We start from the raw sequence: 25,763 nt of genomic DNA on the forward strand, positions 1-25,763 counted from the left end.
GCCAGTTTCAGAGGGACACCATCAGGCTCTCCCCAGCCCCCACCGAAGGGGAGCGAGCAGCATGGATGTGGAGGGGCTCTAACAAAGCCCTGGTCACCGAGGTCACCAAAATACTGAAGGATTCGTCCTGGAGGGCACATGAGGCACCATGCTGGCTGCTGAAACGCAAGGATGTGGAGGGGCTGTTGGGGGCTCCCTACAGCTCCTACGTAACCTCCAACCTGCTGGAATTGTGAGCCAGCCATCTTTCACTCAACTGGGGTAGCAAGCGACAAAAGTCCAGGACTTTCCCAATTCCCAACCTCGCCCCCCTCCCCCAATCCTTACGCGACAGGGATGGTGTGGAATAGGAGGGAGGGCCTGTTGTCTCCCTCCCAGGACCTTTGCAGTAGATTCTGGGGGATGGAGGCAGGATAGTTTTTTTCGTGTGTTTTTTTAAAAAATGTCTCTCACAGTGCAGACATGTTTAAAATTATGCCCTCATTACACTGTTTTATTAACGTCATATAGAAAAGGACAGTGGATTTTTCGCAAAGGTGTCTCCTCATCAGTTTGTGCAGGGAATCCTGAATGGGTAACTCATTCCACAGGAAAGGCTGTGCGATTTTTCAACATCATCCTTGACGTTGGGAGGATATTCACTTTTTCTCTCCCCTCGCCTGGCAAACTTTCCGGCAGATATTTGGTCCGCCCAAACCCCGAACTGTTAAAAAACAGCAACACAGTCAACGGTAGATTTAGCGGCAGACTGAAGCCTGCCCTACTTGGCCTATGAAGAAGCTGCCTGTCCCTTTTGCAATAGTTGCCTATTCCAGCAAATGCACTGTGGCCTCTGCTCTTTTCAACACTAGCACACTGTTGGAATAGATCTGCAGGAGAGCCACTTACCAGTGGTGGGTTCAGAAACCTCGATGGTTTCATTGGTGCAAAGTGGAGACAAACCAGCTAGCAGCTATGCAGAATTCTGCTTTGTGCTTAATGTGGTTATTTAAAAGTCCTGCAAAGAACCATCCCTTTTCTTTGGAGCATTTTGGCCAGAAGTGTGGCACCATTAAGTCTTGAGAACTGATCTGTGAAAAGGAGAGTTCAGTTCCAGGATGAAGACGAGGAGTCAAATCTGAGAACATCCCATGCAAGATGAAAACCTCTTTTCTAACCGACAGCAATCCATTCAGAGCCGCAGAGCAGCAGAGGCGAGCAACCCATTCAGGACACCCTCCTCCGCTGATGGAGAATGGGTATCAGGTTGTTCAATAGTTAACAGGAAAGGGGGTGCTGCTTACTGTTTTAAGGTGGCCCTTCTCACCCCTGTACCTTGGAAGCTACAAGTCAGGGAGCCCAGTAGGCTGTGCCGATTTATTCTGCATTTTAATCCCTTAAATGACATGTCAATCCCTCCGCTAGCTATGATGAGCCCCACTTCTGTACCAATTTTCCCTCTGCACTAAAGGGCCAAACCAGAAGCAAACAAGGCTGCGGTGGAGCCAGTAGGGCAGCAGAACCAAGAAAATGGATGTGAGGGATTTAAAGTGCACCAGCCTGGTCCCTGCACAGGAATGGCTAGAAGGCCTCTTCCATTCTCGCCCCCATAAAGTTTCTGATTAGACCCCAACAATGTGATAGCACAGAAAACATAAAACAGGCAACCCCCCACCCCCAATCACTCTAGGAGCCCAATGTCTCCCAGTGATGCTGTTACATTACATACATTCATTTTTATTTATTGGCTTTATGTTCAGTAAGGCTGCCCCTGAATATTGCAGCCAAGAGCCTCTTTCCCAGAAGTCTGAGACCAGCTCTGGCAAGACAACATTCTCTTTTCATGTGTTAAATTGTATTTTACAATTCATACAATAAAACGTAAATGACTGTTGAGGGATAGCTGAATGGTACCCCGAGTCTGGACCACTGCCTGGCAGGAAGTAAGACTACACCTGTAGCAAGCCACTTGCAAGGCTCTATGTTACTCGCTGCATACCCCTCAAAAATACAACATCAAATGCAAAAGGATCAGCCCGCTGCCTCTACGCAAAAGGGACAAGAGGCAAACCAGTCTTGTGTGCCCCTGACACAGATAATGTTATTCACCACCTGCCCTGTTATAATCTACTTAAGCAGAAAAAGGATTTTAGCTGCTGCTTTCATGAATTTCAAATACGGCTGAACTGAATATATGGCTGGTTTGATTTCAGGCGGAAGCTAGTGATATTGGTGGGACAGAAAACACCTAGATTGTGAGGGAATTCAGCTGCTAAAAATATTGTTTAATGGGATGGTTTTGCATGCTGCTACTTCCTTCTTGCATTAGTTATGAGGGTGAACCCATCACATATTGAACAGGACAGCATCACTAGACTAGGCCTGATGTCATAGTGTCACCGGCCACAATCTGATTGGGCTGCTTGATAATGAAACTCGGGGCACTTGAAAAATGTCTTTCTTCTTCTTCCAAGATATGTAAAAAAAGAACTGCCAAAAAGGGAGATATTTTGAAGACACTGTTGAAAATGTTCACAAAAGAAATGGGGAGCAATTTCACATTAGCCCCAATATTAAAACCACCCAGCTGAAAATAATGTGCACAGGTGCTCTTCAAAACTGGCATGCCATCTATGCTTTGGAAGTGGTATCTCAACCTGAGTACTGTGTGAGATGCAGCCCTAAGTTTACACTAAAAGCCCAACTTCTTCAAAGACTTTGTTGGAGAGAGGGAAGCTCCCAGCAACCCACATGAAGGCTTTCGTTCCTGGAAAAAAAAATTAGAAAAATGTGCCCCATATACGAGCCATGCTAAACCATCAAAGGTTTTATTCTAACCTTGAATATATATATATAAAAAGTTTCAGCCTCGTTTGATTTTTTTTTTAAAACACACATTTCTAGAGAGATGCCTAAAAAATAGAATTCAAACATTTACACAAAGCCTGCTGGAGTCTGGCATAAAAATATGGTACACAGCCATATAAACTGAGCCGCGCAGCTGGGTACAAATGTCTTTTTAAAGTCCTTGCTTAGGGGGCATGGTGCCCTCCCTGCCGCTGTAGGGGTCGGAAGTGGGGGGAGTGGAAGGGAGACTGCTTCATGCGAAGAATGCAAAAACAGACCCAGAAAAGTGGGGTGTGGAAGGGGACTCAACAATAGAAGAGATTTGCAGTAGGAAGAACTGTGAAGCCTTACTGGAGACCCTCATGTCATAAAGGAAAACCTACCAGATCCATTACAGGGGAGATACTCTGAGCCCCCCACCAGAGAACCCCATTGGATGTAGCTGGCGCTGGCCTGTATCACTTCTGACAAGTGGGGGAAGGGTTTGTGTGCTAGATTAAAAACAAAGCAGCAACAACAGTAAAACAACAGAACCCCCTTCACATAGACAACTGGGCAAGTCAGGGGAAGACACTAATTTAGCCTTCCCCCAAAATGCTAATCTTGAATGTGCAGGGAGCTTATGATCTGGAAGGACATGAAAAACAACAACACCTGACTCCCACTCACACAATGAAGGCGACTTTACCAATGGCAGGTTTTGTGTGCATAAGCCATGATGGCGACTCTCTCGCTGCAGCTGGCTGGGGTTTTTTGAAATCCAATTACATCCAGCCTGCCCTCTCCTCAAACCCAAGTTCTTGAGAAGCAGCGCAGGAAAAAAAAATACCTTTGCATTTCCCCAGGGAGCTGTCCCTGTCCTGCTTTCTTGGGAGTTTGCCAAGCTGGCGGGTGATGCTCTGAAGCACAAAGCCCCCCCCCCCCGGTGTTTCTGAAAGGGGGTCAGACTTCTAGAAGACTGGGAAAGGAGACGGGTTATCTGCTTGTAAGTGAGGGCAACAAGCAGTTGCTTCCCTCTTTTTTGTAGTGGGGGGGAAGGAAGACTGTTAAAAAAGAAAGAAAATTAAAAGCACTGTGTGCCAGGATCTGTGTACAGCAACGAAAAAGGTTGCTGGGAAGAAATGTCTAACCAATATCCTTGTGTGCAATATGGCAGTGGGAGGGGGAGAATTCTACAGAGGTATAAGCCCCAAAATAGACAGAAAAGGAAGTGCAGCGGGTCGAGGTAGGGATGGAGAGTCCCTGGGCGTGATGAAGCCCCTCTGCGCCTCTGGCGGTCTCTGCCTCTTCAGGGGAAGGAAGCGTGGTTCAGCTCAACATCAGAGCGGCTGCCAATCTAGCCCAATGCTTCCGGTGGCAGGAGCAGCTCAGTCTTGGCCCTGATCCACATGAGGGAGAGGTAGCACGGGGGGCTCACCCACACCCCATTGTCCCGGCAGCTCTCCTGAGGACACGAAGGCAGTGTCTCTGGGCCTCATCCGTGCCTCACCCGTCCGCTGGTGCCCAAGGGGCGTGAGGTCTGGAGCCAGTGCGAGGGTGGCACTCAGAGCAGCAGCTTGCCGTTACGGTGGATCTTCAGGATGCGTCCCAGCCGCTGCTTGGCTGTCGCTAAGCCCTTCTTGGGGCGTTTCCCTGAGAGGGGGGGAAATGGTTGAGTCAGGGATGAGGACAGCCAGAGGTCAACTTATCCAAACAAGATACACAACTTCTGCCTACTCTCCTGGTATGCCCCACGGAGGACCTTACGGTCCATAAATAGCAACACCCTAGTGGTCCCGGGCCCTAAGGAAGTCAGATTAGCCTCAATCAGAGCCAGGGCCTTTTCAACACTGGCTCCGGCCTGGTGGAATGCTCTGTCTCATGAAACCAGGGCCCTGCAGGATCTGACTTCTTTCCGCAGGACCTGTAAGACAGAGTTGTTCTGCCTGGCCTTTGGCTTGGAATCAACTTGATCCCCTCCCCCTCTTTCCTTTTTCCTTTCTCCTTCTGTGATGGAACTCCTATTTGGGGACTTCCCTGGCTTTTTTCTGGCCCATGTAGGACCAGTCTGGAAAGTTAGCCTTGGTGAAGTCTTGACGTTTTCATCCCCAAAAAGTTTTTGATTTGAGTTTCCATTGAAATGAGGCTGTATTTTAATGTTTTAATGTATTTTAATCTTGTTTTTGAGTTGTATTTCAATCAATTTGTTTTTATATCGGGTGTTAGCCGCCCTGAGCCCGGTCTTGGCTGGGGAGGGCGGGGTATAAATAAAATAAATTATTATTATTATTATTATTATTATTATTATTGAAGTCCCAGGGTGGCATGGCCCAAGAACCAGCCCAAGACACCTTGATGCCAGAGAAGGAAAAATCTCTCTCACTTGCTCATCGACACATAAAGCAGTCCAGTGGGATGGTGTTCAGGCAAGGACTGCTCTGGACTAAACAATTCTCAGAGCAAAGCCTGGATTCCTAGAATAACCCCAGATCCTCCTCTAATCTGCACCAACAGCCTCCCCAAGTCCACACACTCCCGCTTACCTTGCGCTGCCTGAGGACCTGGGGAGCCAGCCGAGGGGCGCCGCTGGGACAAGAAGACGCCAGGTGCCATGGGCGTGGAGCTGCGGTTCACCTGGGCCATGCCAAATACGTTGGGCCGGGCGGTGTACTCGTGGTCCACCAGGCTGCCAGCAAACTGCTCCTGCTTGGGTTCTGGGGTGGGAGGAGTGGGCACCAGAGCCGCTGCTCCAGGGTCCGGATCCTGCTGTGGCAGAGGCAGGTCTGGTTCCACTTCGGCTTCCAATGGTTCTGGGTCTGGTTCTGGTTCCGGCTCCGGCTCTGGTTCCGGGCTGGGTGGCTTGGGAGAGGGCAGCTTCTTTTTCACGAGTTTCCGTCGCTGCAACTTCTGGTGTTCCTTAAGACAGAGAGAAAGCAAAGAAGGAATTCCTTATTTAGAACTCTAGTTGTGATCATACCATCTTCAACAATAACTAAACATACTTTTACATCTTATTCAATTTTTTTGACTTCCATCAAAAAAATTTCTGAAAATTGTCTGAAAATTTTCCAGTCTAATCTCTTAGTATGCATTTCTTATTTTCCCTGTTACATTTCAAACTCATAACCAATATCTCATCTTTTTCTACTTTGTAACACTTCATATATTTCTCCTTACAAAACTTCTTGTAGTCCTACTAGCGTAATTTGTTGATTACAATTGCTCTCCAGATAATTCATATACTTCTTCCAATCTTCTGTAAATCTCTGGATCATGGCCAGCCTTTCGCAGGGCGCAGGAGGTTGCCACCGGATGATGCCATCCTGATGTTGCTGGACTACAATGCCCATCATCCCTGACCACTGGCTAAGCTGGCTGGGGCTGATGGGACATATGTTGGCTTCTCCCTGGGATGGGAACTCCAGGGCAGAGAATTCATAGCCCATCCCTGCTTTGGGTCACTAAAGTTATCTGTTAGCAGTGGCTGGGGATAATTCCAAAAATGGATTATTTTAAAGGGTTACACAAAAGTTATTTCTTTGGCCACAAACCCCACGAAGAATACTGAAATCTCTGTGAAATCTAATCCAAACACAAAGTACTTGGATAGGTGTAGCTCATGCAGATTTATTAGTCGCAACGTTGCTTTAAGGACCACTGACGAAAAGGCAATTAATGAATAAGTTAGCACACTGATCCCCTAACAATGAAGGTCAGAAATATTCTACCAAACTCCAGCCCTACCCTGCCTGAAACATCCTGAGGCCTCTGAGTTCGTGAAGCAAAAGCCTCTCCGATGTCTTCAAAGACATCCCAGCATCTCTGTCCCTTCTTCCCACCTCCAAAGCAAGTCTTGCCACTTACCTGCTGAGCCAGTTTAGCTGCCGCAGCCGCCAAGCCTGTCTCGACAGATGCCACTCTGGTCCCCTCACGCACGGGGCGGTCTTGCTTGGGCAGTGTTGGGGTGACCCGGGCTGCAAGGAGGAAAAGAAATGTTGTTTGTGTTCCTGACGGTATTCTGGACCTTGGGCTTAAAGGAAGAACAACACCCTCATCCTGTGCCAACTAAGAGAGATTTCAAAGGAGGAAAGAAAATCACTGTTCCTGCTCCAAGTGGGAGCATGGAGAGGGACCCACAGGAATGGAAAATGCTACACAAACAGCACAACTTGCGGTGCTGCCCCACAAGCAAGAACGCCCCCTAGGCCAGGCTACTGGTAGATCGTTGGGTGTTCCTGGAAGATCCTGATAGATCTCTGGCCCCGCAGTCATCTCCTCCCTCCCTCCCTCCCTCCCTCCCAAAAAAGCTCAACAACTTTGGTCCATTCAACAACAATGGGTAGATCACTGCGAGGTTTTATTATACTGTGAGTAGGATCACAGTCCATTGGGAGTTGGACGTCCCTGTCCTAGGCCTTCTAGGAGATGCAGCTTTCAATCCAGGAGGAGCCACACCCAGGAATGGCAGGTATATGGACATATGAGCAAAGGAAAGAGAAGGGAACAGCATGCACTGTGAGTGGAGGGTGCCCTTCACTCAGGGTGCATTTCCGAGCCATGAAGTACAGCCCTCTCAACACTGCTTAAGAGGCTGTTTCTTTAAAAAACCCAAAACCTTTCTTTCTAAAAGAAAACGCCCTTCTTCCCTTCCATACAGCAAAGGGAGTTTTTTGTTTTTTGTCTTCACCAAAACAGTCTCCCCAAACCAAATTGCTTCAGGTAAGTTAAATAATCCTGAGAGGCCAGTCTCTTTTGCACTCCATGATGCTGCAGAATTGCAGAACGGGCTGCATTACACAGCGCAGATTTTTGTTGAAGTGCAGAGAACACAAAATCTAGACCTCGAGGGTTCCCATCCTTTGCACAAAGAAAAGCTGGATTCTGCAACTTGCAAAGCATACATAGCAAGCAAACGGCACACCTGCATCAAACCTGCACAATTTTTTGGGCTAGTGATGTTCATGGGGAAGGCCAAGGCCCAATGTGGGAGACAGAAGGCCCGTCCCCAAATGCGAAAAACTTATTCATGAAATCCTCTCATCTCCACAGGCATTTCAGCCACCCACTTTCAAACATATCTCTGGATCCACAAAGGCTAGAAGCTTGTTTAGCAACAACATTATGAAGCAAATAAACTCAGGAGATTGAATTTGGTGCTCTTCCTGCCTCTGTGCAGCATCACATTAATGCACCCGTCCCAGTGACAGGAGATGGGTTCTTACCCTTGGGGCTCCAAGGCGCATCGTCTGTGCATTTCTTCTTCTTTGGTAGAGACTTCAAGGCTGGGTCATCTTCGTCCGATTCCAAGGAAGGGTAAACTATGGAAAAACGGAATCAGGCAGGACCGAGTTCTATACAGGGACTTCAGTTACAAAAAACTGGTAAGCAGCGTTTAGCCCACATCTTCACAATCAGACCAAACAACATTTAAAAAACAAAATTCTGGAATTGCTGAGTGGCGTTAAACTGTGAGATTGCTACCACCTAAATCTTCTACAGGAATTGTCTGAAATTCACAAAAACAGAGACAGGGAAGGTCCAATCCAGCTCTCCAGCAGCGCACGGGTGGGGAAGAGCCAAACCAGAGAAAGGTGTCACAGTGGGGAATTTCAGGTGACTCGGTGCTGCTAGGACAATCTATTCTTGCCCTCTCTCACTCTCTCTGCCCCCCGCCCCATAGAGAGGAGCGGCACAGGGCATGCAGCCACTGAGCTTGGGCAGCTCAGCCCGGCCCCATGTTAGCTGCCAGCCTTGGGGTAGTGGTGGCACAAACAGGGAGACAGCAGCAGGCAGCGTTATCGCCCTTTGGCCCCTGCTGCTTACCCAGACAAAGGCCAAATTACAGTGAACAGACCAAAGCCGCATGACACTTCAGCAGTCACCTGGGAACCTTTTGCACCTTTTGGAGCAATATAAGCCTCCTTTAGAGTATAAGGATCCAGCCTGATTATGGGTCTACAGATTGGCTGCTTCCTTTAAAGCAGGGCTGGTGAAACCCGGTGGCCCTCCAGATGTGGCTGGACTCCAATTCCCATCAGCCCCAGCCAGGAGGGCCAGTGCTTAGGGTGATGGGAGCTGTAGTCCTGCAATCCCTGGAGGGTCCCAGCCCTTGTCTGGACCTCATTCTCTCTCCCCCTTTCCCTGCCACGCTCCTCCGCCCTGTTCCTGCAGAGCAAAGCCCCTCTTCTCAGACAGGCCATCCTTACTGTACTCGGCATCCTTGAAGCAGGCGCCCAGGCTCTCTTGCTCGTCCATGCTGGCCTCTTCCTCGCTGTCGGTGCTGTGATGGGCCGGGCGCTTGATGGGCCTCTTTCCTGAGCGCTGAATGCCGGAGGCTCCCGCAGAGCCGCGTTCGTGCCCCGCTGTCAGCCAGGCTTGCAAGCTGGAGGCCCCTGGCGAGGACGAGGACGACTGGAGGTTGGCCATGCACAGCATGCCCTGGATGGCTTCCTGAGTGCTGGGGGAGGCAGGTGCATCACTGCGGGGGGGGGGGGACACAAAAGAGGCACACGGCATCAGCCACAACCACCCACATCGCACTGCCAACCCAGCCCCCGACTTGGCAGCAAAGCTGAGCGTCCACAAGCAGGGGCTAAAGCATAATCCATGTTTATTTAGACAAAATAAGTAAAGGTGTGCCCCCCAAAAAGCTGCAGAAATCCAGCAAACAGGCAGCATTTCTCTTATTTTGAGAAATGTATTGTGTACTTTGTATGTACAGCGGATGCTTAGGTTGCGAACGTGATCCGTGCAGGATGTACGTTCGCAACCCGTTTCTGCACACACAGGTTGCGATTCAGCAGTTATGCGCATGCGCAAAGCACAATTTAGCACTTGTGCACATGCACGACTGCCGAAACCCAGAAGTAACCCATTCTGGTACTTCCCGGTTTCGGTGGTCCGCAACCCAAAAAAACACAACCTGAAGCAGTTGTAACCCGAGGTATGACTGTATTTGCCAAATTTATTCTGGGTTTTTCTAGCTTTGGGGAGGAGGAACAGCCATGAACTTCTGCAGGGCCCCTGGACAGCTGGAAATCATATTCAGCTCCCCCCACCCCCAACTTGTGAGATGACAGGCAGGAGGCATCACCCACACTCCCTCAAGCACCCCTTTGCCTCCATGAAGGGAGAGGACTGAAATTTCATTTTTTTTAAAAAAAGAAAACCATATTAAATTATTTTAAAGATGATTTAATTTTATTTTAAATTGCACTGTTTCAAAAAAAAATCAACCTATTAGTGTGGCAGCACCTACACTTTGGAACTCCCTGCCTATAGACACCAGGCAGGTGCCTTCTCTGTATCCTTTTCAGCACCTGCTAAAAACATTTCTGTTTAGGAAAGCCCATCCAGATGTGTAAGTCTTGACATATTTTAAGCTCTTTTACAGTTAATCTTAAATATTTTTGAATGCTCTTAATGGTTTTAAACTTTTTTTATGGATAATCTTAATATTTCTTGTAAACTGACTATACTAAAGCAGTCTATGTATTTTGTTAAATAATTAAAAAATGTTGATGTTTGCTGCCCTGAGATCCTTTGGAAGGAGGGACGGGATAAACATGTATTACATAAATAAAATGAAATGGGGGAAAAAAGAGGAAATTTTCTTCTGGACCACTGACCAATGCTACACTCTGAGCATCTTTGGACCCGCAGAATACATACACAGCTCTTAATTGGAGAAAGAGGGAGGAAGGACCAATCATAGATGAAAGGGGACCCCCATGCTGGAAGTGTCTGTTTGCATTTCTTACTACAGAAAGTACAGTGGTACCTCAGGTTAAGTACTTAATTCGTTCTGGAGGCCCGTTCTTAACCTGAAACTGTTCTTAACCTGAATCACCACTTTGGCTAATGGGGCCTCCCGATTTCTGTTCTCATCCTGAAGCAAAGTTCTTAACCTGAAGCACTATTTCTGGGTTAGCGGAGTCTGTAACCTGAAGCGTATGTAACCTGAAGTACCACTGTATTGATCTGATATGTAGAGATCTTTGCTATTCTAATTAATTCAAGAGGGTTCTGGAAGCTTCTCTGCGTGAAAGAAACAAGCAGTAGGTTCATGATGTTTGGGTTATTCCTTCAGAGAAGCTGAGTACAGCTGGCTTAAACTGCTTCTATTATCTCTTTCTGACAAGGTCATGCTGACTATAATAATAAGGCCAGAAGGAGCCTGGCTCTCTCTTTCTATCTTTTTTCCTTTCTGGCGTGGTGTTCTGTACACAGTGCGCTTAGTCTTAAGGTTCAGACTTATTATAAGTTACTGTAAGTTTAAGTGAAGTCTGCTGCAACTGGATTCCTTATGAGCAGTGCCAACCCTGAATGTAATGGATTTGTGACCAAGATGCTCATTTGCCTTCAGTAGCAGCAAAGCTCTGCTGGATGAAATACCATTGCCTCTGGTCTATTTTTGAGGGAATTTTATTCTGCTAACTATCAATACTGAGTAGAAATCCATGACAAGAGAAAGTGGGAGAAGGACATAAAAGGGGCTGCTGGGTGCAGGCCAAGGAGCCATCTACTCTGGCTTCCTGTTCCCACAGTGGCCAACCAGATGCCCGTGGGAAACCAGCGAGCAGAACATGAGCATAAGAGCCCCCTCCCCCGGCCCCTTTGGTTTCCAGCAACTGGTATTCAGAAGCATTGCTGCAGAGATAAGAGACCAGTCATTCTGGCTAGCAGCCATCAATGGCCCTCTTCTGTTTCTCCTCCACCTCCTCCTCCATGAAGTCGTTTAATCCTCTTTTAAAGCCATCCAAGCTGTGGCCACGACTGCCTCCTGGGGGAGCGAATTCCATACTTTGACCTTGTGCTGCATGAAGAAGCCTGTTCTATGCTCTCCAGTACAGGGAGAGCATGGCCATACTGGCATTGTGATCAGACACAGGGAAACCAATACAGTCGTACCTCGGGTTGCAGATGCTTCAGGTTGCGTTTTTTCAGTACCGGAACGGGTTCCTTCCAGGTTTCAGTGGTTGCACAGGCGCAGAAACGCTAAATCGCGCTTTGCGCATGCACAGACGCACCAAATCGCAACCCGTGCATGCGCAGACGCACCACTGCAGGTTGCGAACATGCATCCTGCACAGATCACGTTCACAACCCGAGCATCCACTGTACAGTGGTACCTTGGGTTAAGAACTTAATTCGTTCCAGAGGTCCGTTCTTAACCTGAAACTGTTCTTAACCTGAGGTACCACTTTAGCTAATGGGGCCTCCTGCTGCCACCACCGTGCGATTTCTGTTCACATCCCAAAGCAAAGTTCTTAACCCGAGATACTATTTCTGGGTTAGTGGAGTCTGTAACCTGAAGCATCTGTAACCCGAGGTACCACTGTACTGAGCAGGGAGGACCTAGGTGTGAAAGTGATGGGTGGGCAGGTTACCTCTCCTATACGCCTGGCCCCACACATGGCAGTTACAACATGAAACTGGAGGTTTGGGGGTGGTGCCCCTCTAGCTTTTCCTCCTCTGCCTCTTCCTCTCCTTGGTGACTGACTTCCTGCCTCCCACATCTGAGAGCAGGTCCTTCTCAGCCTGGCACCCTCCAGGTGCCTCCAACTAGAACTCCCATCAGCCTTTGCCAGCACAGCCATTTTGGCAAAGCAGAGGGGACAGGACACCCCAAGGGGGCTGCTTGGGTGATGCATGTACGCAAGACAACATCTCAGTTTTGAAGAGGGTAGACTGCGGAGAAGAAATGCACTCTCAAATGTGGGGCTGCTTTTCAGTTCCTTCTAGGCAACCAGCCAGGGTCCTCGTGCCAGTATGTCGGCTGGGGAGGGGTGTGTGGCCAGGCAGAGAGCGGCCTGGAGGGTCCCCACCTAAAAGGAAGGGAGAAAGCCCCTCTTTCTTTTGCTCTTATAAGAAGAGAGCCCCCTCCAGCACTTCTGGACAAACCATATGTTGCAGAGAAGGGAAGAGTGCCCTGAGACCTCCCACGGGCAGGTCTGTCCAGAGGCCCCAAGAGCAGCAGCAGTACCTGAGGCTCATCAGCGGCTGCTTCTCACCTGAGCTCGTCATAGTCTGCACCGCCCACCTGCCGGCTGGCCTTGAGCAGGTCCAGGATCCCGGCGGCGCTGCTGCTGCCCTCCAGCTGGTCATCGCCAGAGCCGTCCTCCTCTTCTTCTGTGGTGTAGTCCTCCTGAGAATGGAACAAGTTTCAGAGAGCCTCGGTTGGCAATTCACCTATTAAGTTTATATCCTGCTTCTCTGTGCACTGTGTCCGATAGCAGCAGAGGCAGAGCTCTCTTTCCCACCCTCCTTAAGAGGAACCTGAGCAGCCAGGCTGCAAGAGTGGAGGAAATATTCAAACAAGCGCACAGGATCTGGTCTGCATCCCACAAAACCTAGTAAAGGGAGAAGTGGCTTGTTCCCCTAGAGGTTGAAGCCCAGCGTTGAGGGACAGAGAAGGAGCCTCAGGAGAACTCATGGTTCTTCTGCTGCTCGTCACTGTTGGAGGAGGAAAATGATTCAGAAAGTCAGGGCGACTGATGCCTGTCCCAGAGCACCAGTCTTCAGAAAAGGGCAGTGGCCACGTTTCAGAATAAGCTTCTTCTCTCCACTTAGGAGGTACAAAAAGAAAGGTTATTAAAAACACACACTTCATACACTTCCCCACTGATCTAGTCATTCTTTTTACTTTAGGCAGCTTGGAACAATAACAAAGGCACATTTCAAAAAACAATAAAAGCACATTTTTAATGTTTGATGTCTTCTTGTGTTTTAATTTGTTGGAAGTTGCCCAGAGTGGCTGGGCAAACCCAGTCAGATGGGTGGCATAAACAAACAAACAAAACTAATAATAATAATGATTATAATAAAATGAAAACAAGAGCAAATGTGTGAATCTTGCTGTGGCCTGCCCCCTTCAACTCCAGAAAAATCCCTGAAATGGCCATCCTGACATGAACTGCTAATGATTAAGTGGCATAAGAATGCCTTAAAATAAATAAACAAACTTGCTGCTTACTTCCCTGGAGCTGCCATGGTGAGGCCACGACCCTCCAGATGTCAGACTCAAACTTCCAGGGAGATCGTAACCTAAACGAAGCCTCATTTCTGCTAGCACAACATTCCTGAAGTCCCAAGCCCAACTTACCTCAATGTCGAACTCTACTTCCCCTGGCTCTCGCACTCTGTTTGGGTCGGAGCAGGGCTTGGCTCGTGGCAACTTCCGGGGAAATTCTTGAAGCAAAAGACAGCAAATGTTCAATTAACTATTGGACACAAAGGAGTAGGGATTGGGAGCTGTGACAGAAGCATACCAGCATCTCCAAGGGAAGGGGCAACGATTGTGTAGACTCGCCAGATGATTGCAATGCAACACCTGTGATCTGGGAGGGGGCAAGGACCAAGCAGGTACAGGATCGGGCTGCCAGTTTGTCATTTAGCCAGGCAGAGACTTTGGAAATTCCACAATATTGCTGCTAATAATGCTTGAAGCAGGAGTTGGGCGGGAAGGGGGGGTGAGGTGTAGCCTCTTTGGAAGATGAATATGACAAAGAGGAGGGCAGAACTTGTTCAACAAGCCGCTGAAGATGAGTGACAGGAAAAGTTCCTTGAAAGCAGGAAGCAGAGAAGGGCAAACTCTATAGAGTTGTGCACATATACTGCAATTCCACAGAAGCACAAAAAGAATCAAGAATGTGAAATGCTCCCAATTCTTTAAACTTTAATGTTAATTTTGTTCCTTAAAAGCAAGCTCCTTAGACCAGGGGTCAGCAAACTTTTTTTGCAGGGGACTGGTCCACTGTCCCTCAGACCTGGTGGGGGGCCGGACTATATTTTGAAGGGGGGAAAAAGAATGAATTCCTTTGCCCCACAAATAACCCAGAGGTGCATTTTAAATAAAAGCACACATTATACTCATGTAAAAACACGCTGATTGCCGGACCGTCCGTGGGCCGGATTTAGAAGGCGATTGGGCCGGATCTGGCCCCCAGGCCTTAGTTTGCCTATCCATGTCCTAGACCTTAGACTCATGCCTGCCAATAAATGCTTGTAACTGTGTACAAAAGTGCCTGTTAAATCTCAGAAGTTTTTATCCCCGTTTGCTTTTTGATGAGGGGTCAAGATGGACCTCTTCTTTTCCCTCCTCCTGCAATGCTCGCTTGTGCTGCTGCTTTGCTAAGCTGATCATTGTTGCTTTTGCAGATTTTTTATTTTAATTGTGATGTTTTTCTAACCCACCCGGGGCCATTTGGTGAAGGGCGGGCTATAGCACCAAAAGAGTTAAATGTGTTTTTTCCCAACCCGAGAGAGACGTGACAGGCAGAGAGACAGAAGGAGGGGAAAGGAATGAGACATACTGGGCAGCCTCTTGTGCAGCACCAGGCTCCTTCTCTCCCTGCGCGGTGTCTCATCGATCTGCAGGTCCTCCTCAGAGTCCATATCGGGGGCTTCAGCATCGGATGGGCTGCGGGGAACTTGTGCCAGTGCCCCTTTATGGCTCCGGCTGCGTTCAGAGGCCTTGATTTTCCTGCTAGGAGAAAACATTACGACTGGTCAGGCACATGCCTCTCATGGCCCTGATCCAACAGCTGCTGTACACAGCTCGGTACTGTTTTGGGTGCCCCATACCATTTTCTCTGTACAAATATCTGTACATCACGAAAATCTGCCTTTACACTTGATTGTTGGCTCGGCCCTAATGGAGGAGCCATGTAGGAGGGGAAAGAACACTGGGTTGTTTTCAATGTTAGCTGTGTCCATCAGTATCAATGGTCTACCCTGAGTCAAATTTAGTTGGATACAACCCCATTCTTATTTCCCACCCCAGTGGCACCACTCCTTGGGGGATGGAAAATGCTGATTTGGGAAAGAATCACATTGTTCCTGCCACCAAAAGCTGGAAGACCTAAGTTCAAATTCCCACAGAGCCATTGAGCTCTCTGGGCAGCCTTGAGCCACTCACAGCCTCCACCTCACAGGGTAAAAATGGGAAAGGAGAAAAAGCAGGTCCACTACTCTGGGCAACTTGGAGGAAATAAAGGGCTAGATTTGTCCCTATGGTTGGTAGTGTAGTGAAGTGGGACCTGGTCCCAGGGAACTCCCCTGCTCTGCCACTGGTCAGCTATTTAAGGGGGGGGGGCATATATTATTTTGAAGTGGGCAAGGGCAAAAAAAGGGAAGGCAGCATTGTCTCTGCCCACTGGCTCACTTCCATGTTAGCCAAGGCAAAGGTAAAGATAGCTTTTACTCTCCCTCCTACAGTGGGAACAGCAACTGCAGCAAGGATGGCTAAATTGTGGCCCTCGAGATGTTGCTGGCCTGCATCTCCCAACAGCGTCAGCCAGAAGAGCAGCGGCAGAGATTGTGGAAGCTGCAGCTCCACAACTTAGGGAGGCCACCAGGTTCAACCCCCATCCCACCTGCCTAATTCTAAAAACTTGGGCAGAGCTGCTTCCTTGCAGTGTTTTCCATCTCCTCATACCCTGTGTCTTGGCAGCAGGGGCTTGAGTTATATTAAGTGGGGAAGTCCCACAGCTGCTGCCATAACTCCTTTTGATGCCTTTGCTTGTGCCTCAGCCTGGAAAGTGGTGGGTGTAGGCCAGGGGTCAGCAAACTTTTTCAGCAGGGGGCCGGTCCATTGTCCCTCAGACCTTGTGGGGGGCTGGACTATATGGGGGGGGGGATGAATGAATTCCTATGCCCCACAAATAACCCAGAGATGCATTTTAAATCAAAGGACACATTCCACTCATGTAAAAACACGCTGATTCCCGGACCGTCCGTGGGCCAGACTGAGGAGGTGATTGGGCTGGATCCGGCCCTCGGGCCTGAGTTTGCCTACCCATGGTGTAGGCACAGTTCTTGAGATCCAGGGCTATGGAAGGGTGGCGGATTTGGCCCCCTCAAGCTTCTAATTGACAATCTCTGAGGTAACCCCTAGGCAGCGGTGAAGGTGGCAGGCCAGTATTGCTGGAACTTCACCAGCTCAGCTCTCCATTCTGTCTCCCTTTCCCATCCCGCCCGGCCCCTCTTGCACTTCATAACGCAGGCACAGAAAAGCGAACCTGGCGCCCTGGCCGTTGGCGACCATCATGGGCAGCTCCTCCTCCGTCAGGTCGGGTTCCCCATCTGTGTCTTCCAGGCTGGAACTTGGCAGGTCAAACTGGAAAGGGAAAGGTGGGTGGGCTACAGGAGGCCAGAAGGGGGTGACGCTATACGCTAATCAGAAAGCGAGTTCAAAGCTTCAGGAGACAGGTACCCCCTTCCCCCAATCCACCTGGACTCAAAACTCGCCTTCTGGAGAACCCCACTGCGCAGCCCCCTCAGAGTACGCGCAGCACAGTCACAATGGCAGCTCACCTCCTCCTGGCCTGGACTCTCTGCTTTCAGGGCCTGCTGCTTGTATTTGTCCAGTAGCTCCTGCTCCAAGGCTTTGACCGAGGCAACGTACTTCCGGCTGGCCTTCTGCTGGCTCAGCTCCTTGGGGCTCTGGTCTCCCCTTTTGGTGGCTGCACCAGGCTGGGTACCCCTCTGCAATCCAAATGGGCTGCCTGTCTTCCCAATGTTCTGCTGGAATATATCCTGGAAGAGCGTGAGCATCAGAACCCAAAGGAGACATCGCTCCCGCTCCCCCCCCCCCAGCCCTTAACGTAGACCTGATGCTAGGAAATGCTGCTGGGCTGGGCCCTGCCTTCTGCTGCGCTTCACAAACCAAGAGGGAGACATTTGCCAGTCGGAAAAACCTGTCTGGTATCCCCCCAGGACAGAAAGACCAAGCTTGCAAGTCCTCTGTGCATGTGTTTGGGCTGCCAGAATATATGCTTTTCTCTACGGTGTGGTATAAACAGCCAGGCTACAGTCTCTGCCATGGCTGCTCTGAGCACACCGCGAACATGATCCAGCAAGCTGTGGAATTACTAGCCAAAGAGCCAATGGGATGAGCCCCTGTTCCCTCACATGGGTGAAGTGAAAGTTGAACTGGGTCCTTTCTGAGCTCTCACTCTTGGCCACTAAGTTACACTCAGTCACATGCCCCAGATGCAAGGGAACACTCGCAACCACCCAGGGCTTCTGTTTCAAGCAGAGCAGCATGGAAGCACAATGGCCTGCGAGCACATCTCCTATTTGGAAGGGACAACATCTTATAAGCACCAAAGCTGCAGGGAACGAGATGCGACAGTCATTCAGACATTCATCGCAAGGAATACTGCAGGGGACTTAGTTCCTCTTTAAGAAGGCACCAACATACCTGCAACAAGCCCCAAAGTGCAGCCCTAGTCAATGGATCTACCAGGTGCTGGCTCTAAGCTATACCGGGCTGTTTATAGTATATCCTGCAGGCAGCTGTAAAAAACTGTGGCATACCCTCATCTGGTTTGCCCAAATAATGTAAGAATAGCCTGCTGGATCAGGCCAAGGGCCCATCTAGTCCAGCATCCTGTTCTGACAGGAAACCAGAAAGCAGAACCTGAGCACAAAGAGCCCTCTCTCTTCCCGTGATTTCCAGCAACTGGTCTTTGGAAGCACGGCTGCCTCCAGCTGTACGATAATCGATACGATTATCTTTATTGTCATTGTCCCATACAGAATAACGAAATTGAAAAAATCTACATCAGACATTCAAAAACCAACAAGCCTGCTATCCCAGCCTGGTTAGCCCCCTAAAAACTCTGATACCCCATAATTAAATACAATATACTCCCATAGAGACTACCTTACCCTGCATTTAAAACCAAAATTGCATTTGAATAGAAACTGTTTCTCAGGCGGCTAGTCCTAGTCTTTATAACCCTGTACCTTCTTCCAGAAGGTAGAAACTGAAAGAGATCATTTCCGGGGTGCGCACTATCCTGCGCTATCTCTGCAGCTTTCTTATGGCACCTGGAAGAGTGCACCCAATTATTCTCTCTGCAGTCTTTTCCTATAGCAATTGCATCTGAGATGAAAAGGGCACTCAAGGCTGGGCAGAAATGGTGCTACTCTCAACGCTGCTCCCCATCTCGAAATGCAGGCCCCTCAATGCCAGGAGGAAAGGGCCCGGCTTCCTTCTCATACTTCTCATACTCACTTCCACAAGCCTGATCTCCTTGGCCAGGTCTTTGATGAGCTGTGCTGGGCGCACTGTGCCAGGGATTTCTTCCTCGTGCTCTGCCAGGGCCTGAGAAGGAGGAGAACAGATTGCTGCAAGCTCTGCCCCTCTGTGCCCAACGGAATTACCACTGGCAAAGGGGTGTGGCTGGCAGCAAGCACCTCTCCAGAAGGAGTGGGACTTCAGCTCCCAGCAGCCCCAACCAGCATGACCCAGGGGTCAGGGATGGAGTTTTGGGAGTCCATCAACATCTGGAATGCCACAGGATCCCACCCACAACTTTCCTTCCCCTTCAAATGCTTGGGATTTGGGCCTAGACCTTGCAGAGGTGGTCAACCTGTGTCCAAGCTGCATCACTTCAGACTGCAAGCGGAGGCTCAGGACTGAATGCTTCTCCATACAAAATAAAAATGTCGTCCACAGAAAGGAAATGCGCCAGGGAGAAAGTTTATAGACTCGCTTTCTCCCTGATGTGCAGGCTGGTGGAGTCTATGAGGTGTTTTTGTCTATTCTTGACTGCTGGCAGGAGGGCAGCAACCCCACACAAAGAGCTGCAGCTCAAGGAAGGCCCTTCTTGCAACACTTTACCTCCTTCTTTGTCCAGGAGCGGAAGGCTGTGTTCAGGGCTTTGGCCCCATGAACCAAATAAGCAGCCGGGTGTCTGCGGTTCTCTCGAAGGCCTGTTGTGGGAGACAGAGCGCATTAGCAGAGTAGCTCTCATGCCCAGCAGCTTTGTGGGGGCACGGTGGGGGCACTGCATGGAGGGGAGGACTCAATACCCACCTCGGAAGATATCCAGGAGGTGTTTGCCAACATACCAGCAGATGGTTTCAAAGTTGGGAAACTTGAAGAGGTCAGCTGTGCTGAGACGCTTTTCAATCTCATAGGCTCTGGGCAGGAGGAAACAAGAAGACCAGTGAGGTTATGTATGCTCTAGGCTCTAAAACCATGGAATTCTGTGCCAGAGGAACTTAAATTTGGTGATCAGAAACACACCCCAAAACGAATTCTGTAAATTAAATCTATTTGCACAGTTTCAAATCCTTTGTTCTGCTCTGCTGCCAACTGCGTGAAGGCGCAAGGAGTTTTGAAGACTACTCAAGACCCAGCCGGGCAACCTCCAGAAGCCTTCCTCAGCAATTCCACCGGCATTATCAGTGTGACCATAAGGACTAGAAACTGGCACTTTTAAAAACTGAAATTCACCCAGTATCCCATTCTCACTGAAATCATGACATGCACACAGCTCTGGATCCAGCCAACATTGAGCAGGGGGCACAGAGCATCATGCTGAACAGCATGTTCTGTTCTGTGATTATGTTTCTCTCCCGGCTCTGATCCCATTTAGGAACATAAAGGAAGCTTTTACAACAAGTTAGATCATTGGTCTATCTGTACAGACTGGCAGAGATTCTCCAGGGTTTCAGATCAGAGTCATTCCCACCCTTATGTGGAGACTGGATCAGGGACCTTCTGCATGCCAAAGGGTGTGCTCCACCAGTGATCGAGTCTCCTCCCCGCCATTTCCCAAGATGCCTCGCTGCAGACCAGCAAAGCGCTCCCAGCCAAACTCACTTGAGCTGCATCTCAATGTTGAGACTGTGTAGGAAGTTTCCCCCAAAGGCCAGGCAGTCAACAGGAGTCAACACGGCATGGATCCAACCTGAAAGTGGAAGGAGGAAGCAGTCACATGGACGAAGGACTGGGCCTCCCAGAAGGACTCAGGGCTTATGAGAGGAAAGGGAAAGGGTGCCCCAGCCGCTAGATGCAGCTGGATTTCACCACATTTTGAGCTGCAGCTTACTCTGTGGCAATGCAAGTCACTCACAATGGAAGGAGAGGTGTCCCTGAGTGGGAGAAAAACAAAGGCCCCAGGAGTAGCAGTGGCCACGGAAGTGGCAGGCAGGAGCTGGAGCGACTCAATACCTGTGGGTATGAAGAGCGTCTGGCCCTGCCGGACGGGGCAGCGATAACATCGGTCCACCTGGTCCCCAAAAAACAACTCGTTCTGATTGGAAGAGCTGCTCCAGGCTTCAAAGAGGGTCAAGTTGGCAGCAGTGGGACGCACCAGATAGAAGATCTTTTCTCCCTGCGAGGAACAGATGGTAGTGAAAAGGAGCTGATATGCCACTTCTAATGTTTAGGGGCAAAAGAGCTGGCAAACAGGGCAAAAGCAGATGCTATGAAGCGCAGAGAGGGCTGGGGTAACAGAAGGAAGCATCCTGTTGCACAAGGGGGCATTTAATGTGCAGCAAGCAAACAGCATGGCTGCTATCAAGTCTGCAGAGTCCAGCTCCTTGCCTCAACCTCAAGGCAGGCTGATTTGGAGTGTCACAGAATTACACAGAGGACAACCACAATGCTTGTTGTGTTTTTCCCCTGTGCTTGTATGGAATTGTGACACACACCCCCCCAGCCAGGTCTACTTTCCTGCCATTCAAACAATGTTTATTGGCCTGTAGATGTCAAAAAAATCCTATAATTTCTGACATCCTTTAAAGCACCTGAACTTTACCTATTCCATTCTTAGTCCTCTTTCTTCTCTGAACTCAACATACTCTGTTTCTTCAGCCTCCGTCTATGGGGGCTTCAACCACCTAACAAGAAGCGGTTCTTGCCAGAAAAGAAAATGAAGAAGAGGCTTCGGCTGGGGAGGGCGGGATATAAATAATAATAATAATAATAATTACAAGCTCCAGAAATGGAGCAGCAGCAGTCCAAGAGCCAGCAGCTTCTGGAGTAAGGATGGAACAGGAGATGTGAAGATCAAACCGGAAGCAAGAAATACCTCCCTGCTGCTCAGTTTTGCTCTTGGTGCCCTTCTGCAGCTTCCAAACAAGCCCATATTGCTAAGCAAACTGCTTAGCTTCATTTCTCATAGAACAGAAAGCATAAAACGAGGACAGCAGACTCATCTGACTGTATACCAGTTGCCACCTCAGACTCCAGGCCTAGTGCTCCAGGCTATTTTTTATCCTCCTACTCAGGCAAATGGCTCTTGAACCCTTCACCCCAATAAGCCACCTTAGCATGTGCAAGATGGATATATTTCAAAAAGAAAATATTTGGGGAGAGGGTGGGAAACAGACATTGAAACATTCAACCATCACCCGGAATCTGAAGTGGAAGCACATCCGGGAGGTCTGCTGGTTCTGTGGCTCAGCTCTAAGATCACCCCCATGCCTTCATATTCTTACCCGCAACACATGGTACCAGACAGAGGTGCCACCAAAGTCAATGTGGAAGTCCGTGTAGCTGTCTCGCACCCCCATCAGGCAGTACTTCTGCACGTTGGGACGCTCAAACACCGACTCGCCTGGCCACAGGTTCTCTACCCAGGACAATTTGCGCACAATCTTTGGAGTCTCCACCAAATTAGAGAGCCTGAAAAAATGTGAAGTAAAAACAAGTTGACTCGTCCATCTTCCAGAGATTTCTCCTGACAGGATTTTAGAACAGTAATCCAGTAGAGAGATGAGTGGATTTAGACCAGGAACATTGCATTTCAAATCCTTAATCATTTGAGGAGTCACTTGGGCAAGTAACTCTCTTTCTCTGCCTTATTTCTCCGTCTGCAAAGACTTCTGTTGCACCCCCACAATAGCAAAGACACTTAGCAAGAAGAGGGATACTACTTCTTAGTAGGGAGGGAAATACTACAGCTTCATGGCAAAAGTGGGGCTTCTCCAGCTCCAGGGTTTCTCTCTGCTGGGTAGGGTGAATACTGGGGAAAATGAAGGACAAGGACACGCAGCTGCTTTCATATCCCCCTTTTCCTTGCCTGGTCTCAGAGAATTCGAGGCTGATGACGTTCAGTACTTTTTCCCGGCGACTGCTGGAGTAATATCTGACAAAGTCACCCAGGCGCATCTTGAGGTCGGCCTGGCGAGTCACGTCAATCACATCAATCTCCTTGTCAGCTCCTGTTGAAAAAAGAACAGACACGCCGGGCAGCTCAGATAATGGGACAAGTGTCGGAGAGGGCTGCAGTTGTGGGAGATGGCAGCGCAGTCCTCTTCTCACCCCTTGCGAGCTTCACGGCTAGTTGGAATCTCTTTGCAGGGTATCCCCACCAACGGGGCGCAATGAACTGTCAGAAGTTCAGCACTGCCAACATCTCCGCTCCTTTCCTCCAGCACCTTGGCCAGCAACTGCTATCAAAGGGCCAGAAACTCACTGCTCCCCATTACCTGTGGCTTCCACACACATATCTTTTGCATTTGGGGTGGCATTTGTGGAGCAGGAGGACAAGTAAGTGAGCATAGCCATGCACCCTCCAAGAGGCTGGGAAACCAATAATGGCTCTAGGGGGATAACCAACCCATGTGGCTAGAGATAAGACTTCTTCTCCATATTTATTCTCATTGAACACAACCACGGAAAAAAGGACAAACAAGACTACTCGTATTTTTCGCTCTATAAGACGCACCTGACTATAAGATGCACCTAGTTTTAGAGGAGGAAAACAAAACAAAAAATATATTCTGAATCTGCGCAGCGCCTCTCCAGCAAAGCAAGAGGAGAAATGAAGCCCCTTCCGTTTCTCCTTCCGCTTTGCTGGAGAGGCCCTGCGTAGATTCAGATTCAGCTTTCCCTCTTTGCACAGCGCCTCTCCAGCAAAGCGAAGTCAGATCGTTGCGCAGCGAAAGCAGCGATCCCTCTTGCTGTTCTGGGTTCAGCGATAGCTGTGCAGCCTGCATTTGCTCCATAAGATGCGCACAAATTTCCCCTTACTTTTTAGGAGGGAAAAAGTGCGTCTTATAGAGCGAAAAATACAGTATTTTTCTCTCCATGCAACCATGCGCAAAATGCAATTGCAAGTAACCACACCGCCTCTGCGATGAAAGGACAACATTACACCAAGCTGTGTGACTTGCTAGCTCCCTTTCCTGACTGCAATGAATGAAGCACCCAACACATAGGTCTCCTTTGGCCACTCTGCCGGCAACGCTCCCCTGCAACTCACCCACATAATGCTCCACATCCCGCACGGTGAAGGAAGGCGGAGGAAGGGTCATGCCCAGCCCATCCTTCTTCAGGACAAGGATGGGGACGCTGAAGCTGTTCTCCTCCAGAAACTCCACGGTCAGCTGGGTCCCGCTTGGCTTTAGGATAACCTCGTCCGCACTGGAGAAGAAGCGCGGGGGGGGGGGGGTGTCAGGCCAAGAACAACAAGCCAATCCCAAGTTTCTACCTTTTAGGTAACATTTTGCTGGAAGCCGCCCAGAGTGGCTGGGGAAACCCAGCCAGGTGGGCAGGCTATAAATAATAAATTTATTATTATTATTATTATTATTATTATTATTATTATTATTATTATTAGTGCATCTGTCACAGAACACGGAGAGTCCACCACAGACTCAGCTGATTGCCCTAGCCTTCTGTTATATGACTTGGTTTGCTATTTGTTGTGGTGGGAGGAGGCTCCCCCCCCCCATCACTTTGGAGACGCTCTGTGCAGCAGGGGGGTGGGGCAGCACCAAGGGTGTGAGCAGCTGCAGGGAGATTCCCCAAAGAGTCAGAAGGAAAGTCAGAAGACAATAAACAGCAGACCAGTTCATAAAACAAAGAAACAGCCTGCTATCAAGACTGCATCAGACCGTTAACAAGCTGCTCGCTGGACCTGCTGTGCCACAACTTTCTAAAATAATAGTTCAACAGACTACTGGACTTCAACCCATTGGAATGCATCTCTGCTTCATGATTAATGGATCCAAAATACCATCAGAAAAATGAACCCCAACCTCGAGGCAACAAATCATTCATACATTCTTCTTCCATATCATTTTTACTAAATCACCTTGGGGGAACGTCATCTCAGGGCTCAACTGCCCAATGAGTAAGAAATCAGGATCACGTGGAATGGTGGAAAAGCGTGAAGCACAATATCTTTGATTGAAGAGTAGGTGGTGGAGACCATCCTACAGGCAGCACACAAGAGGCACAGAGGCCACTCTGGGCTCACCAAGTTCAGCCGATCTATGGAGTGGCTCTGTAGTCCTGCACGTGAACTGCGTGAGGTGGACAATTGACCACTTGCTGTATTTTAGGTACACCACCACCACCAACCCTCTTTAGCAGCTGAGTCACTAATAGTGGACTTTGAACCTGGTCACCTTTACTCAGGATAACATAGGTCAGGCATAGGCAAACTCCAGCCCTCCAGGTGTTTGGGACTACAATTCCCATCATCCCTAGCTAACAGGACCAGTGGTCAGGGATGATGGGAATTGTAGTCCCAAACACCTGGAGGGCCGGAGTTTGCCTATACCTGACATAGGTGCTGACTTACCCTTTAATCACAGTTACAGTGGAAATGAGAACATTTGCTCTAAGCAGGGGCAGAGGGAAAGGAAAGTCTTCCTTCTTTCCTCTTGGGTCACCCAAAGATCACCAAGCATGTGCCCACCTAGGGAACGTCCTGCTGCGAAGTTCCTTGATGAACAGACTGCTTCCGGTCTTCACCGCCTTGCCAACCTCTTTGACCGCACCTGAGTCGGGCTGTTTTTGGGTCCCACGGCGCCGCTTCACTGTCAGGGGGAGAGAAAAGCAAGATAGTAAAAGGGGGGGGGGGGGAGAAAAAGACATAAGCAGAGGAAGGTGACAAAGATATTGAAGGAGCTAAGAGAATACTGCTGATGAGGAGGTTACAAACAAACAAAACACACACACACACACACACACACACACCCCTGTAGTCAAGGGCCTACACATGAGTAGGTCTGTGCTAAACAAAGAATGGCCATAGCAGAGTGTTAGAAAGTATATCAGGTTTGGCAAACACCACCCTGCGGAAACCTCCAGCTAAAGGCGTCATCCTAAGACCCTAAATTGTGGGTCAGCTATTGGGCTAGACCAGGGACAGTCCATTTTTCAACACTGTATCTTTCTTTAATAGCTGCATATAGGAGAG

At 49.1% G+C, this 25,763-nt stretch overlaps 2 protein-coding genes and 1 non-coding gene across 4 annotated transcripts in view; 1 reads left to right on the forward strand and 2 right to left on the reverse strand.

Moving 5' to 3' along the window:
• Positions 1-3,738, forward strand: part of ITIH6 (inter-alpha-trypsin inhibitor heavy chain family member 6) — a 33,120-nt gene extending 29,382 nt beyond the window's left edge. Inside the window, exon 15 of the mRNA XM_028711363.2 lies at positions 1-3,738. Coding sequence (XP_028567196.2) covers positions 1-236 — 236 coding nt within the window. The 3' untranslated portion in view covers positions 237-3,738.
• Positions 2,792-25,763, reverse strand: part of PHF8 (PHD finger protein 8) — a 26,606-nt gene continuing 3,634 nt past the window's right edge. The window contains exons 3-21 of one of the 2 annotated variants that reach the window (XM_028711365.2): positions 25,260-25,380; positions 23,817-23,977; positions 22,632-22,773; positions 22,048-22,234; positions 20,777-20,939; positions 20,426-20,513; positions 19,634-19,740; positions 19,439-19,530; positions 18,830-18,919; positions 17,122-17,343; positions 16,827-16,924; positions 15,120-15,289; positions 13,910-13,995; positions 12,819-12,952; positions 9,012-9,283; positions 8,028-8,123; positions 6,670-6,779; positions 5,349-5,721; positions 2,792-4,458 (exon numbers count right to left, since the gene is read on the reverse strand). In XM_028711365.2, the coding sequence (XP_028567198.2) occupies positions 4,370-4,458; positions 5,349-5,721; positions 6,670-6,779; positions 8,028-8,123; positions 9,012-9,283; positions 12,819-12,952; positions 13,910-13,995; positions 15,120-15,289; positions 16,827-16,924; positions 17,122-17,343; positions 18,830-18,919; positions 19,439-19,530; positions 19,634-19,740; positions 20,426-20,513; positions 20,777-20,939; positions 22,048-22,234; positions 22,632-22,773; positions 23,817-23,977; positions 25,260-25,380 (2,801 nt within the window). In that variant the 3' untranslated portion in view covers positions 2,792-4,369. Of the gene's footprint in view, positions 4,459-5,348; positions 5,722-6,669; positions 6,780-8,027; positions 8,124-9,011; positions 9,284-12,818; positions 12,953-13,909; positions 13,996-15,119; positions 15,293-16,826; positions 16,925-17,121; positions 17,344-18,829; positions 18,920-19,438; positions 19,531-19,633; positions 19,741-20,425; positions 20,514-20,776; positions 20,940-22,047; positions 22,235-22,631; positions 22,774-23,816; positions 23,978-25,259; positions 25,381-25,763 lie in introns of both variants that reach the window. The other variant, XM_028711364.2, reaches the window with a different exon arrangement.
• On the reverse strand, positions 17,557-17,650 carry LOC114588216 (small nucleolar RNA SNORA11). Its single transcript, XR_003704421.1, has one exon. It is a non-coding gene; the product is annotated as a small nucleolar RNA SNORA11 (small nucleolar RNA).

This window comes from Podarcis muralis, chromosome 17 (assembly GCF_964188315.1).
Source record: "Podarcis muralis chromosome 17, rPodMur119.hap1.1, whole genome shotgun sequence".
Lineage (NCBI taxonomy): Eukaryota > Metazoa > Chordata > Lepidosauria > Squamata > Lacertidae > Podarcis > Podarcis muralis.